The sequence below is a fragment of the Spermophilus citellus genome (assembly GCF_964194105.1).
Source record: "Spermophilus citellus genome assembly, chromosome: 5".
NCBI classification, from domain to species: domain Eukaryota; kingdom Metazoa; phylum Chordata; class Mammalia; order Rodentia; family Sciuridae; genus Spermophilus; species Spermophilus citellus.
The window spans coordinates 129,013,440-129,030,726 of NC_138186.1; the positions used below are offsets into that span (position 1 = coordinate 129,013,440).

The 17,287-nt window shown below is 37.0% G+C and overlaps 1 protein-coding gene across 1 annotated transcript in view; it reads left to right on the forward strand.

Moving 5' to 3' along the window:
• Positions 1–867: 867 nt before the first annotated feature.
• The window catches only part of LOC308650419 (thyroid receptor-interacting protein 11-like), a gene marked incomplete at both ends in the record, with an annotated part of 45,518 nt that continues 29,098 nt past the window's right edge, over positions 868–17,287 (forward strand). The window contains 3 exon segments of the mRNA XM_081296437.1: positions 868–1,063; positions 9,580–10,001; positions 10,168–11,043. Coding sequence (XP_081152563.1) covers positions 868–1,063; positions 9,580–10,001; positions 10,168–11,043 — 1,494 coding nt within the window.

Sequence of the window (17,287 nt, forward strand, 5' to 3'; positions counted from 1 at the left end):
CAATTGGAAAGTGTTTACAAAAAGACCACCTGCCAGCAAAGAGAATGTTTTTCCTCTCCCAGTGGGGCTCTTACAGACAGGTTTTAATGTAGTTAAACAGGAACTGAACAAGAAGCTTACAAGAGTGATGTTATGGCCTAGCATGCTTATTGTGATTTTCTCATAAGTACAAAAGGCAAATATATAAGACATCCAGATGATTATTCCCAGTCTATCTTATTGGTCCTCCATCAGAATATTGAGTCCTTTCTTCTCCATCATCTTCTCTTTGTATTTCTTTGTTCAATCATGTCTTGTGATACACCTTCAGAATTTTAACAAAACTTAAAAAATAGTTTCCAATTTTTGAGAGCTATTACTTTAGAGAAAATAAGAAAAGCCTGTGAAAGTAGATGCCAATGAATCCTGTTGTTTATGCTGCACCTACCACAGTCACCTAAGTGCAGAGGGAATCGTGAAAGCTACTGAAGAACCAAGGGCTAAAACATTCAAGTATCAAAATTAACCTCAAGCACCAAATAGCACATTTGTGCACATACAGGGTGAAACTTCTTTAGGGAAGAGCGGTTGATGAGCCAGGGAATGTAAGAGGAAAGAAACTGAATGTCCTCAGGAGTTTAGGAACGGGGCCATTGCTTTCTGCCATTTTCTTTTCACACATACTCAGTCATTCTATGAAGTGTAAACAGATTCTGGGAGACTGATTGCTAGGGTTCTGTGAAACTTTCTTCTTTTTTTCCCTCTTTATTTCAGTGAAAGAAAAACAAACTGGATGAGGATCGCTCAATGACAACTTCGGGTGAGATAAAAAGCTGTAGGTAAATGGTCATTGCTTATTTTATTTTATCAAAGCAAGCTAACGATCAAATGGCTGGAGGGGGTGCTTCCTTCCTTGACATTCTTGGAGTCCTCTTGCACCTCCTCTTCATTGAAGGGCTTTATATTAATCTCACCAATGCAGGGGATACAAGTCAACCAACTCCATCAGCAGAGATCTCTGTGTGGGAGTCTGAGCAGACTGGACTTCATGCAAACACTGCAAGCACATTCCACAGGGATGGAAGTGATCTCAGACACCCAGCTACAGTTGACAAAATCTAGGAGTCAGGTGACAAAGTGGTGACATGGTCCATGATGACAGCCAAAAAGCAGTTCCAACTTAATATCACATACACAGACATGAGCCAGCTTCACTCTGTATCACATTGTTATGTGGTGGAGACAAACCGCAGTGAGGATGAAAGTTAAACACACACACACACACACACACACACACACACACACACACCATTCCACACAGGTCTTCATTCTTGAGTAATAAGATTACAATACTAAGATCTGCTACCCATGGGAAGTCTTTGAGCCATTCACCACCCAGGAACCTATAGTGGACTAAATAAATTCTTAAAATAAAGATGAAAATTCTAAATTATAGTACTTTAGTGCACAAAAGTGATGAGAAGAAATGAGAAGGATATAATAAGGAAACAGGTAAACTTCCTATGGTTACTTTCTCACGACACAGATCTCTGGAAAATTCAAAAGCTAGCATTGTCTTACTTCTTTACAGTTAATGTGATAGGAGCCTGCACTTCAGAGTCACTGACTTGAGAGCAATCGGATAAGTCGATGTAGGTAAGTCCCTGCTCATCCCAGGGTACAATAGTTTTGAAAATAAGTACTGAGAGTATTACAGAAGTATTCATTTCTTTGTTCTGCTTCTTATGAAGTATCTATTTTTAATGTGATATTTTGTTTTGTTTTATTTTTTGTCCCAGAAGAAATATTTTAAGAAAAAAAAAATCATGTGGCTCATTTTATTCTTGCTCTACAAGCAAGGAAATAAAATATTTTATTTCTGCCAAGAAAGTTAGTATAGACGGTATTTATTTTATGTACAGTTTGTAGCCCAGAATGACCCATCTCAACAAGTCCTCTTATTAGATTGCATGTCTACAAGATTAGAATGAAAGAAAAAAGTAACAATTGAAGATAAAATCTTTTATCTTATTTGCATTGTTCACAGAGTGAGACAGAAATGGTCATCATATTTTGGAAAACAGCAAAGGTCTGAAAAATCATTGCCTTTCTCGTCTTCATGACTGTACTTCTTTGAATTCTGCCACTTGACCTTTCTACATGTCACCTTGCCTTCTTGTTCCTGCCTCTCCCTTCCGACCTCCCTGACTTGATCTTTCCTTCCTTCCTTCCTTCCCTCCACAAAAGTTTATTGATGGCCACTTACTCTGTGTCAAGCAATTCTGCTAGACTCCAGACAATTAAAATAAATGAGAAGTTTTCTCTTTCACATTTTACTTTGTATACTTTTAAATTATTTGAAATTTTTCCTAAAGCTGTCACTTTTTAAAGATATTGCAAAGAATTACTTTAAGAACATTATTCTAAAACAGAGGCCAGCAAACCTCTTCTTTATAGAGCTGGATAGTATTTTAGGCTCTGTGGGTCATAGAGTCACATATAGTGACCATACATTGCCACATATGGTGGCAATTCTGCCTTTGTGGTGTGAAAGATAATAACTGAATAAGTGGGTGTGGCTGTGTTCCAAAAGAAAAAGTGTTTATAAGAACAGGTGGCAGATCAGATTTCGCCCATGGGTCACAGTTTGTGAACTCTGGTCTAAAATGATGAGAAAGGGCCCTGAACTGTAGACAAATGCAACCTAGCAATTTGTTCCAGTAGCCTCCCCCATACAGCACAGTAAATATTGGGTTAAATATCAGAGTATACTGATCTTAAGCAAGTTATGAACCATGGCAGGTCTTCAGTCTCCTGTGGACAAATTCACAAGGAAACTTAATTAGATATCCTTCAGTGTTTCTCTAAACTCTCAATTTCGGTTGTCTTCTCATGTGCAATTAAAATTCCCAACAATAGAAGCGGTTTGCTCCAATTTCTCTGAGCCACATATGCAGAGAATAAGCATCTCTCATCATTGATGTGATCTGGAGAGTGGGAGCTGGTGATCTGAGGGAAATTAATTATGAGTTTGATTAAACAAATAAGGTCAGTCACACATCATTTAAGACACACTTCATGTCTCTTTTTTTCATCCAACCCTCATTACAACTACATTATATAGCAAGAATGGATATTATCTCCCTCATCGTCCAAATAGGAGAGCAGGAGATTAAGGAAACTGAATCACTTACCTATTATCCTACACTGAATGCCTAGCTAAGCAGAACACTAATGCCAGCCAGGCTTTAATTCAGAGTTCTTTAAACCATGCCAATCTCCTTCTAAAATAGACACTTTGGAATTCCTTCAAAAAATTGCAATATGATAAAGTGAGAGAACAACAGTACCAAAGGGACCATTGTGCAAAGAAAGGTAGGTATTGTGTAACAAAGTTCCATGAGGTGGCAAAATTGAAATATACCAGCACAACAGAAACAGCATCATACAAAGAAGCTCCTACGTGGCCTTAAGCCACACCAAAGTACCAGTTTCCCACAATCAGAAAGATGAGGAATTTTGGGGCAAGCAGAGCTGTTCTGTTCTGCCCATGTTTACAAACACACCCATTCTTACTTTAGAGGAGAAAGTATAAGAATTAAACTATTACTATCCTTCTAATTAAAATAACTTTCTTTCAAAATACATTTCCAAGTTGGACACTTTAAAATTTTTATTGTCTATTTCTAAAGTTGAAGCTTTGGTCATTCTAAATGACAAAAATAATATCAACTGTTTCTGAAAAACTATATTCTTAATGATTTATTTTTCATTTTTTGTGTTTTCCATGTTCCATCTGATTTTATGCATGCCTTTTCCCTCTTTGCCAAGTTTTTTAAAATGCACATGCATCACTCTGCATCTTCAAATCATTTTACAAACACTACCAAATGGGAATTCTCTAGTGGTTTAAAATTAGCTCCCTTTTGTTTTACTTGTGAGCCTCTAAAATACCTTACTACATGTTTTTACTTTTATTTATTTTCAAAAAAATTTTATTTCCATATTATCTATATTTCATTCAGTACTTACTAGTATTGTCCAGGCTTTTAAGCTAGAAGTAAAAAGGTGAAGAATCCTGTCTTGCTTTTATTTTCCCACTGAATTTAGCACTGGTTTAGCACATTCTAGATGTACACAGTGTATACTGGCACCAATAGAGTGACAAGGATGGTGATGATTATGAGGGCAGGAGCTAGTTAGTGCTGAGTCCTGAGGATACAAGGGGAATTCTAAAGGTTTTTAACACAGTTCATTTGGGTAATGTCACAAACTATGGGGGAAAAAAAACTATTATGGAGTTGCAGTGTGGGGTTAGAAATTTTCAATGGTTTGAATAGTATTCAGTCAAGCTTATGACAACAGCATTTTAAGTACTTTCAAATCTTTCATTTGTCTGTTTGAGACAGTCTTGCCAAGTTGATGAACTGGCCTTGAACTTGTTATCTTCCTGCATTAGTCCCCTGAGTAGATAGGATTACCTGCTTGCCACCAAAGCCAGCTATATCATCTTTCTTTTTATTCCTCACCCAATTTTTTAAAAATGTTGTTGGAATTTTTTTATTCCTTTATTTTGTTTATATATATATAGTACTGAGGATCAAACCCAGTGCCCCACATATGGTAGGCAAACTTTCTACCACTGATCTACAGCGACAGCCTCACACAATGCACACAACGGTTTTTTCAGTTACCTTTATAGTACATTTTTTTTTCATTTTCCTTTTATGATTTTATAATCAGAAAAATTCTCCTGGGATAGGCTGAAGAGTTTTCCCCCAAAATTAATATGTTGGGGTTCTAATACCTAGTGCCTCAGAAGGTATCTGTATTTGGAGAGAATATTTTAAAGAGAGAATTAAATTAAAACAAGGTGATTAGGATGAGTCCTAATTTGATGGATTGGAATCATTATAAGGTGAAATTTGGACATAGATGGGAATAAGGGAAAGACCATTTAAAGACACCAGGAGAAGATGGACATCAACAAGTCTGGGAGACTGGCTTCAAAACAGAGCTGCCCATCTCACGGAGATCAGAGAAATGGTGAAGAGAAGAGAGAACTGAGGAATAAAATGTACCCTTGTAGGAAATCAACTCCAATAACCTACCCTCCAACTAGGCTCTACTGCCTACAGTTTTTACCAACTCCCAATAATCCTGTCAAATTATGAGCCCATCAGTGGATTGATCCACTGATGAGGTTAGAGCTCATGATCCAATTCACCTTTCTATAGAGCCACCTGGGCCACCAACTGCAAGTGCCCTTCACCTGTCTTTTGTCCACCTCTCTATTTGGATTACAGATTAACACTCTCAGCTCTGAGATAGAAGCAAAAATTTGTGTGTACTTTATAATGTTTAAACAACAACAGATAACATTTACATCACTATAGTAAAGCATTTACATAACAGGAAAGAGAGAGGATGTCTTTTTTTAGGCAGGGGTATCAGGGATTGAAGTCAGGAAATCTCCATCACTGCACATCCCAGCCCTCTTTTCTATTTTATTTAGAGACAGGATCTCACTAAGGGTGTTATTTCTCTGAAAACTTTGACTACTAAAACTGTTGCTTAGGACCTGGGTTTGCTGAGTCTGGCTTTGAACCTGTGATCCTTCTGCCTCAGCCACTGGGATTACAGGCAGGCACCACTGCATCTGTGAAAGCCAATGTCTTTTACTCTTTTCTCACTCTTAATTGTAAATGATTATTGATACAGATTTGGAGGCTGTATGATACTTTTGGAAGAATTAATATTAGCTGTAAGTGTAGCCTGGTCTAGGAACATTATTATTTTTAGAAAGTGTGTATAGTCTCAAAAATTATGTAAGTTATCATTAGAATTATTTTTAAATTCTAGGCACCTAGTGGGAAAGAGAACAACTAGATGTTGCTCTTGCTTTCTTTTTACTCATGCAGATCTGACAGATCTAAGCTATGAGAATTTTTTGAATCAAAAATTCTCATAGCATAGATCTAGAAATTCAAGCCTGAACAGAAAGGGCCAAATGACCGTCTGGGTTTTAAAGGTATCAATGTTGAGAAATACCAGTAAATAACATTAAGTTACTTGTTTTTCCACATCAAGTACCTTTTTCCCCATAAACAACTACTCCTTGTTCTGCCTCTGCCTTGGCAGGGATGCCAGCCACTGCTTTCTCTGTCCATGGCACAGAGCATGAGAGCTCACTAACATGCCTAAGGAGGAAAAAATTATCGTGGCCACTTTCTTTATGCACCAGGAACACATGAATTACTTTTTTCTCCTTTTAAAAATTCTACTGAGGGATATATTCCAATTATTATTAACTTTAAATCCTTTTGTGAGCTAGTAGTGTAGGCATCAGGAAAGTATATACATTCATAACTGATTTTTTTTTAAATTAACAATTCAGTTAATCTACATTTAATAAAGCAATGCATTGCTCTGAAGCTGAGTTTCCTGTGATTCTTTCAACTCCTCCTCATTGTTGATGTTTCCCATTTCACTTCTGGCAATTATTCGAACCTTTTTATTTTGATCATACTTGCTAAAGTATCTTATTAATCTTTTAAGTACAGGTTTTGTTTTTATTCGCTAATCCCCTGATGCTTTTTCCTGGGGTTCTTTTATTGTTTAAACTTTATAATAACTCTTTCATACATATTTCTTCTATTCTCTATTCCTGGTTTTCTTGTTGGTGTTTGAGGTATTGAGGATTGAATCCAAAACTGAGCTACATCCTTAGTCCTTTTCATTATATTTTGAAACAGATTCTCACAAATTGCTGAGGTTAGCCACAAACTTGCTATCCTCCTGTCTCAGCCTTCCTAGCAATTGGGATTACAGGTTCATGTCAGTATCCAACTATTTTCTTTTGTTTTTATGTTAAAAGCACATGCCATTTGGTTTCAATCTTCTTTCAAATACATATATCTTAATTCCTGTTGCTTCAGCCATATCCACCAGTTGACTATTACAGTATTTTAATTTAATTCCATCTTGATTTTTGCTTTAATCTAACAATTATTAGGAAATGTTTCTATGGCTGTACTTTCGTTTTATATGAAATTTTGTTTTTGAGGAGTGAAATTTCTTGTAATTTTTGATGCACAAGGAATCGCAGCCTGTGTACGGAATTTGCTAATGTTTTCATTGTGATCTAGGGCATGGTAAATTTTCATGGCTGTAGCTGTGTGTTTGAATATGATATGTAGTTTTGTGTACATGGTACAACTTATTGGTATAGCTACCCAGTCAGGCTTCTTAAGTGCATTACACAGCTCTTCTCTATCCCTCCCTACTTATTAGTGGTTCCTTGTTTGGTTTCTGAGAGAGGGATGTTCAGTTTATGTCTTTTATTCTGCAGGGTTTCCCATGTTTTTGCTCTACATACCCCACTGTGTGGTACCCCAGATAACTATCTTATTGCTGTCCTGGGCTCTGTGATCCCTGGTATCTAATACTGAAAGCATGAAGTAGCCTGTCACCTCTCAGCTTCTGAAGAAATATTTAAACTATCACCTTATACTAAAGCTTTAGATTCTGTGCACCAAACAAATTTTATTGAGTTTAAATTATCATCGTAAGTAAGCATGGCCATAAGAATTGATGGGTGTGTGTCAGTTTCTATTTCTTTGTTAAGGTTGTATGGATGGGTTCTATTTAATACTTTCCAGGGTCCAATTCTGCTATATATTACAATAACAATTCTAGTCACTTTGGGGCATTAAATTATTTCACATAAAGTTGACAAAACTATCTGGATGTTTGACCAAACATCTGGATGACTGATTAAATCAGTGACTACTCCACTGGAACTATAAAATAGTAGGTATATCACACTATTAAAATCACAGAAAGAGCTATCATTGCCTTACTGTGCAAGACAGAAATGGGAAAAATCAATCTTTCCCATTAAGACCTTTCTTCACCTGCTTAATAATCTAAATGTGTATCACAGGGACATTAGCATTGTGTGTGTTACATTCCTATCTTCCCTAGAGGGGTGTTGTTTGTTTAGTTTCTGTGGCTGGATATTGAAATAAAAATGAAGAGAACAACTTGGAAAGATTTTCATAAAAACAATAGACTCATTCCACTCTTATTACAACATTATTTTTATTTAGCCCGTTTTTAAATCAACAGAAGCAATAAAGAAATGATATAAAACCTAGAACCCACTCATGCCTGTGAGAGAGGTTTTATAAATGCATCCTGTGGATTCAGCTCTATAATTGCTTTGGTCCCAATTGGTATGTCTGTTACAGCTCACGTGCTTCATCTCTTTGCTTTGTCCAACTCTACAATGCTGCCTCCTCATTAACTTGTTGGAAATTAAACACTTTGGAAAGTAGGGTCTTACCTTATCTCTTTCTGATCTTTAATTCTAGGTGAAGGATTTAAATTTAGGATTGTTACTCCATAGTAGAAAACTTATCAACTTTTTATTTCACTCTGTACTGTTTAGACCTGTGTTATATTAGGCACTGATAAACAACAACAGGTTAAGTGAACATCAAGTTATTGGCTCAGAAACAAAGTTTGTTAAGTGAACTGTAAGTGGAATTTTTGAGCACTTAAGTAAACTTCAATCAGAAATTCCCAGGACCAGATAATATTAAAATGAACTAAAAAATTTAAAGATTAAGAGCAAAAATTTATTTTTGGAAAGGGTGAAGATGATTCTTTAGTGATGTTTAATCCATATTATAATTTGAATTCTGAGATGATTAAGAATTTGTGACGGTTAATTTTATATGTTAACTCCTCTGGGCTATGATGCCCAGATATTTGGCCAACTTTTATTCTGGGTGTGTCTGTACTGGTGTTATGGGGTGAGATTTACTTTTGAATCGGGGGACTTTTAGTTAAATAGATTGCATTCTGTAATGGAGTGAGACCTCACCTCCTCAATTGAATGCAACAAAAAGTCCACCTCTCCCAGACAAGAGGGAACTCTCCAGTGAACTACTTTTGGATTTCATCTACAACATTGATTCTTCGTGGTTCCACAGCACACTGCCTTTGGTCTCAAACTAGAACACTTTCCTGTATCTCTAGCTCCTCCCAGCCAACCCTGCCCAATCCTGTGAGCCAATAGCAGACAGGCAAGTGCAGGGAAGAAGCAGAGGCCCTGCAGGGGGTGAGTGTGCTACTGGCTGCCAGTCCCTGGTCAAAGTCCAGGACAGGCTTCTGAGTTTTCAAGCAGGAAGGGATGGTTGGTGTTGGCATAGCCCCAGGAAGCCCGTGCTGTGAGGAATTCTGAGCGCTTGGGTCATAATTGACCCCAGCAACTCTGGAGGACATTCGGGGCAGAGAAGTGGATGGTGATGGATGCGGTTTTCGGAGCTGGTCCAATGGATCACTGAAGTGGCAGTGATGTCGTCCTTGTTTGGAGGCCTGGGCTCAGGCTTGGGACACTTCTTGGGTCAGGTGGGGAGCAGCGTGGCTTCCTTCACTGGCCATAGCTCCAGCTTACCAGGGAAATGCTTCTGGATGACTTAGGAGACCTAGAAGCAGCTTCATATCATTGTTGGAGAAAGAAAATGGAAACTACTGATTCCACACTAAGATATGAGAATGAAAGACTGAAAAAGTATTGTATTGATTTGCAAGAAAAGCATAAAGCATCAGAGCTACAAATAAAGCATCAGTCTGTAAGTTACCAAAATCAACTGCAACAGAAAGAGGTAGAGATCAGCCATCTTAAAGCAAGACAGATTGTACTGCAAGATCAAGTGTTCCAACTACAGTCAGCTGCTCAATCGGTACCTTCAGGAGCTGGTGGTGTACCAACAAAAACTGCACTGGCTCCATTAGATTCCCGGATAAGTAGTCATTTTTCAGATTTAGTAGATCAGCTAAATCAGTCACAAAAAAATAGATTAAACATCCAGCAGGAAAACCTTGGGCTTAAGGATCACAGTAGACAAATTGAAGATGAGCTGTCTGGATTTAAGAGTAAGTACCGAAGTTCTCTGAATGAAGACCATAACAGTCATTGTAAGGATGACATGCTTAAAGAACGGGAAGCTGAAGTTAGCAACTTAAGGCAAAATCTTTCTGAAGAGGAACAGCTCAATGAAAATTTAAAGAAAGTTGCTGTTGAACTCAAAACGGAAAATGAAATGTTGATTTTAGCACGTGAAGATGTAAGGCGTAAGTTGGAAGAATCTATTGCTGCTTACAATCAAATCTCTCAAGAAAAAGACACTATCATGGAGACTCTCAAGAGAGACAAAGAAGAGATTGAAGCCAAACTGCACCAGGCAGAAAAAAAGACTGTTGGAAGAAGCAAATAATCACAGGCAGACTATTCAGGAACTCTCCAATACACATAATTTGAATACCTTTGCCTTAAAGCTGAAACACAAATGTGTAGTGCAACTCAATCAAGAGAAGGACTTTGAAATAGTAGGACTCAAAAAGAATATTGAGCGAATGACTGCTGATGAAAAAGAAACTGATGAAATTTTGGCATCTTATGTAGAAGAACAGAAGCAATTGATACAAGTCATAAATGAGAAAGAAGTTTTTATTGAAAAACTCGAAGAAAAAAGTTCAGAACTCCAAAAGGATTTAGATAAGTGTTCTCAGGCCTTAAGAGAAAATGAAACTTTAAGGCAATCCATTGAAGGAAAGGACAGAAGTCTTGCCTACATGAAAGCAGAAAACAAATATCTGCAAGTAGAATTGGAAACACTTAGGGAACAGCACAATCAAGCTGTACCAGTGGCTGAGCCTAAAGCTCTTGATGCTATTACAGAACTAGAATTGGAGGTATCTCAACTGAATATAGTCAAAAATCATCTGGAAGATGAAATTAAAGACCATCTGAATATAATTGAAAATCAAAACCAGCGTAAAATGCAACTACTTCAGTCTTTACAGGAGCAGAAGGAGGAAATGGATGAATTTAAGTACAAATTTGAGCAGATGAATGCTGCGCATAGCCAGTTAATTTTAGAAAAAGAGGAGGAAATTAAGAACTTGCAGAAAACTATTGAAGGACTAAAAGCCCAGTTGCCTGGAGAAAGAGGAGATTCTCAAACTTTGAATTCTGATATTTTTCAAGAGACCAAAGTAAAAATCCTAAGAAAAAAAGAGGTTCAACACGGGACCAAGAATTACGCCTAAACCGGGAGCTAGAAAGGCTACGCAGCCATCTCTTGAAATCAGAAGAGTCTTACACCCAGGAAATATTGGCTGCAGAAGACAAAGAGATTCAACTGAGACAGAAAGTCACACTCTTGGAGGAAAAGCTAGTGTATCTTCTAAGGCAAGTCACCAAGCCAGTGTGCAGATAGAGTCACTGCAGGAACAGTTGAGTCTGGTCTCTCAACAGAGGGATGAGAATGCACTGCAGCTTTCGCTCTCCCAGGAATGAGTCAGGCAGTGTGCCCTGTCATCAAGTAACCTGCAAAGGGTTCTAGAGCACTTCCAACAAGAAGAGAAAGGTATGCATTCTGCTGAATTAGCCAAAGAAAAACAGTTGATAGCTGAATGGAAGAACAAGGCTGAAAAGCTAGAAGGAGAAGTATCATCATTGCAGGAACGTTTGGATGGAGCAAGGAAGCAAGGAAGAACAGATGGAAGAACTGAAAAAACAAAACGAGCTCCGAAAAGAAATGTTGGACCATGCACAACAGAAATTGTCGACTTTGGTCAACAGCGCAGAAGGAAAACTGGACAAAGTCCTCATGAGAAATCTTTTTATTGGTCATTTCCAGACACCAAAAGGCAAACGTTGTGAAGTATTGCAATTGATGGGGAGCATCCTGGCCATTCCAAAGGACAAAATGGAGCAGTTGTTGAATAAAGATTAAGGTGGTGTCAGTAAGTGGATGAGTAGTTGGCTTGGAGGGGCTTCAAAAAGTGTCCCCAACATTCCTTTGAGACCAAATCAACAACCTGTGCTTAATAGTTCTTTTTCAGAACTCTCTGTCAAATTTCTGGAAATGGAATCTCATCCCTCTGTCCAACCACCAAAACTTTCTGCCCATGCCATGGATTGTCTAGACTCACCAGGAAGGAGAGAGCAAGGTATAAATGTACCAGGAAATGTTAAAGATGGAGCCGAATTAAGAGCTGGCAGAAGCACCAACAGGAATCCACTCTTGGTTTCATGTTCGGCAGCTGTGCCTCTTAGTAAGCTAGCTGGAGCTGGACTTGGTGGACCTGGGCATCCTCTTTTCAAACCCATTGCAGATTTCATGCCCACCTTTACACCATTGCCAGTGTCCCCGGACAATAGTGCCAGAGTTGTACTCCAGGATCTCCTAAATATTTAGCATTTTAAAGAAGCCATAACCCTTTTTTATGTTTTACAGCATGGCCTTTTGAAAAAGTACTCATGTATTTGTAGACAAAAAGAGAAAGCAAAAACGCTGGTATGTGTAAGTGGATAGCTACTAGGTATTTTATTTTATTTTTTGAGTTGTTGTTGTGATTTTTTGCTATAGTACTTTTTTAAAAATTTGTTTTGTTTTTTGTAGCACTTTTTGTTTATAGAATTTTATTCCAATGTAGCATTTAATCATCACCAGTCATCAATTCTGATGAATTGACTTTTGTGAGCAATTGTACAGAGCAGCATTCTTGAACCATTAGTTCCAACCTCTCTTTTTAAAAAATGATACTATTTCTTAAATTTAATGGCATTAAGATAAAAATGATACATGTAATTACAGGAAACAAGAAAAATTCAACCCATAAGAAGGAGTTCTCAGATTAAGAGTACATGAAAACCAAATATAATGTTGCAAAAAGGTGAGAATATTTACTTTATCCAAGATAACATTGTACAACTACCAAGCGAAAATTCCAATGGGGAGGACCTAAACATGAAGCTTAGGGGATAAATTCTAAGATGCTTTAAATCCAAATTCTATGACCCCTATACATTTTGCTTATTTCCATTTCTATACAAAAGTCACTTCACATTAACTCAGTTTTCCAGATGTTAAATATGTCCAGAAGGAAGAGTATTTTTATGAGTCAACCCCGAAGTGGGATCACATGATCCATTGCCAATGGAAAAGTTAATTAGTAAGAATGTATCATTAAATATCTGGACTGTTTATCTACATACTATAGGGGGCTCTACAATAATTCTTATAAACACATTTTATAAAACATTTGATCAAAACAAGTTGGGGAGAGAAATAAGCTATCTTCTTTTTTCTCCTCTTTGATTTTACCTAACTTAAGGTAGAAACTTTTGGTTTATCTTTTGTTTTACTTTACAAAAATAAAAAATGGAAGACAAAACACCCAGTAGCTACACACATATCAGCTTTTCCTTTCTTATTTCTAAATTTCACCTGAACATTTACATTATTTTACCAAAATTAAGAAGCCATCAGTTGTTAGGCATGAACAAAATCACTGAAACAACAACTGGAAGACGCATCCCAAAGTCAGATTGGCTAAGTATTCAAAACATATAAATGTCTGAGAACTCATGAGCTCTGATAGTAAAGTTTTCAACCTATGGAAAGTTTCCAAATGCTATGGAAAATGATGACATTTCTCTTTTTGTGTTTTTAAGCCGAGAACCTTCTAAGTACTAAGGTACGTTATCAGAAATTGTATGTAACTCAAGTCTTTAAATTTCATTTTTTTCCTCTACTGTAAACAAAGGGACTCACAATTCCTTGAGCTCTACTAGCATTTTAGCTCTACTAGAATTTTAGTGACAGGAAAAAAATCAGTGATGCGTAGTTGTTTATTTGCACTCAATGTCTATCAATCTTACATACTTTGGGAAGGGTCACAAACCACAGAAAGTATCTGCCTTCTGCTTTATTTTGAAGCTTTCAGCATCAGTTGCAACAATTCTAAGGAACTCCGGGAATACTCTGTGGTACAAAATGCACACTTACTTGTTTTGAAAGCATCCCTAAGACATGAGTCATTAGGTGAATTTCTTGTTCCAAGTAAATTTACTGAATTATTATTAAGTGATAACATATTAAGCCAAAATGAAAAATGAAAGTCCATGCTTCACATCACAGCAAGGAAGAAATAAGAAGGTATGATGTGTGGTAAAAATGGATAAACATGCAAATATTAGGCAGCCTTCTTAAGTCCATTTTCTCTCTTTTTTATTTATTCATTTTTTGGAGGTTACATTCTTGCATGATATGCATGGAACAACTTTTGGGGGGATACAATCAGAAATTCAGCACTAAAATCTGCCTTCCTGCAACATCACATGGCTCACTCCTGAGAAGAATATCAAAGTACATATTTTGCTTCAACTTGCCAAATTACTTGGAATCTTCTTCCAATAGACTTCACATGGTTGGGAAAAGCAGAGTTCAGATTTGTCATAAGTGATTTTTATATATTCTGCTCACTCCATTGTGTCTAGGTGAGCCTTTGGGTTTCAATGCCTGGAAACACACTTCTTATATTTCAGAATTGAAGAGATCTTGGAAACAGCGACCTCACTGCATTCTTGAGAAAAATTTTATACAGGTAGTCAGAAAATTATAAAGATTAATATAGATTCAAGATTTTTTTAAGACAAGGGGTTTAATGGATAAAACCCCAAGAGAGCCTTAGAAGATTTCATACTCCCCAAATTCTTATAAAAAGCTTCTATATTGTAAACAAGATAAAGCCAAACAGAAGAGTTCCTAAGGATATATTGTGCTTTCAGTTTCCTTGTCTCATAAATTTTATTAAAGTTACATTAAAGACCCTGAAATTGCTAGCCTTTTTATTAAATATTTACTTGAAATTGCTATTAATGTCTGTCAGCTGGATTTTATTTGGTCTCACATTAAAATGTGTATATTTTTATGAGCACAGGTGAAATATTATTTGAGAAAATTTGTTGCAAACCTTTAGCAATTTATGGACATGAAAGTGGAGTTTTCTTTCATGTCTATCATAAGTCCTTGTTTCCTCAATTGCTGGGGAGGTACATTAGGATGATTTGCTCAGATTAAGAAATACTAGACCAGACAGAAGGGACTGGAGCAGCTTTGCTGGTTAGCTTGTCCATTTGAAAAACTTTTATTTAGGACAGGCAAAATATTCCAAGTCCAAAATCCATTGAACTGATCAAACTCTGCAACAGTTAACCAGAGTAGCTTCCTCTTCTCTGCCCCAAAATTTGGAGCAATGCTCTGTAGGTAATACCTTCAATGATCCTTGGCATTGAAGAACTGCCATCCAACAATTTATTTCCTTTTATCTTGTCCTTCTCAGAAATCATAATAAGTCCTTCTCAGGAACCATAATAAGTGATTTCCAGAGGCAAGGAGAGGTTGGGTAAGAGAAGGTACTGAGAAATCTAATTGACCCAAATTAGTTTGTGAATGTACAAATGTGTAACAATGAAGGCCAATATTATGTACAGTTATGATGCACCATAAATGATCTTAAGGAAAGAAATAAAAAAGAATATTATGATTACCATAACCTCAAAATAATCTGATATTCAGGAAAAGCATTTTTAAAAGTAGTTTATGCCTACCTATCAGACTTTCGACCTGTTCATCAAGGATTTGTCTTTTGAGGACATGTATTTCTTTAAAAAAAATCTTGTAAACCAAGCAGTGTGTGGTGACACATGCCTTTAATTCCAGGGGTACCAGGCCAGCCTCAGCAATTTAGAGAGAACTTATGGCAAAATAAAATAGAACTAGGGATGTGGCTCAGTGGTTAAGCATCCCTGGGTTGAATTCCCATACCTAAACAAACATCCAACAAATCATGTAAACAATCTTTTTTTTTTTTTTTAACCTAAGCAATTGAGATTGACCACGAAGTCATTACTTCAAGTCACCAGTGGCACAAATTCATAATGAATTTGAACTTGAGTTTTAAATACCAATGAATCATGCCAAAAATGACTGTCCTAACAGAATGTGTGGACTTTCATCTATGGATGTGCAAAAATTTATGTATCTTCAGGTCTATAAAGAATTTCAGTAACCTCATGAGTCAGTTTTTCTACAATCTAATTTCAAAAGTGCTAATCTCTTGCTGTAGTATATGGGCTAAAAAAAAAAAAAAACATTTCTAACTACATTTTCAACCTGTTATGCCTTCCTAGAGTTGCTGAGACTATGTAATTTTATTTATTCAACCTATTAACTACTTAAAAAAAAACAATAACAACTCTGAAGGGATTTTAATTAGGGAACTGGTTGGAAATAATGCTGTATCCTTCCTATCCTGGTAGAGCAAGAGAAAGAGGTTCAATTGTTGCTTTCAAAGATCTAAGTTGGATTCAGGCATAAGAAGCCCTTTGATTTACTTCACTGGTAGCCATGCTGAGAGTTTCCAAGTCATTTATGTGTATACAGAACAAAATCAGATCAAGATGAATAAGCAAATGAGGGTATGGAATCCTGGAGTGCCCATCCACCAGAGGATGTGTGTGGGAGCCACAGGGAGTTCCTCTCATTGACAAACTGAGGGAGTGCTTCATTGAATTCTTGGGTCCATCTGTGTTGACACACCTTGTGGGGTTCAGGCAAGGACAATGATAGAGTTGACAACTGAAAAACTAATCAGGTGACTTTAATTAATGGGACTCAAGAACCAACTAGTAAGCTTTATAGCACTTTCAGTCACTAGTCAAATGTGGACTTATTCTATCTTATTTTTGGAGCCCTGGGCATATTGCCAGACAACAATATTTGAACATATCTTCATCACTGATATTTTAAGATATTCTAGAAAATGCCAAAGCAACAGGACTTCAAACCAATATTTCTATCTATTTCACAGTGCCAATCTCAGCTCTTAGCTAGGGCTGCTTATATAAAGACATGAGCTAATGGTCTTTGGTGGTAATGTGTGTGTGTGTGTGTGTGTGTGTGTGTGTGTGTGTGTGTGCATGAGGATTAAGAGTAGTGGTGGTGGAGAGGTGTGGAATGTCCATTCAGTAGGTTACTTACTTTAGGATTTTTGAGTGATTGTACATAATTTACCTGGCAGTTTCCATTAACCAGTAAGAAAGGGATGATATTCTCCTTCCCATTGAAAGGAAATCTGGGTCACTAAGTTACAAAATACATTTTCTATTTTATGTAAGGCTTAGGGCTAAACGCAGCTATTATTTACTATAAAGAGTGGGCCAGTGCTTAGCACAGGGAGCATATGAAGCTGGAGGTGGCACTTACAGTGAGCAAGGCTGAGCCACACTAAGGAAGGCTGAACCACAGTATTCTTTTGACCTAGGACCTTAACTCACCTTGGCTATAAGTAGAGTACTGTTACATGGCAACACATTTCCTCTCCTTTCATATTCTGGATTAAAGCTTCTAAAGGAAATTTATGGTTTGGGTACAGATTTATACCA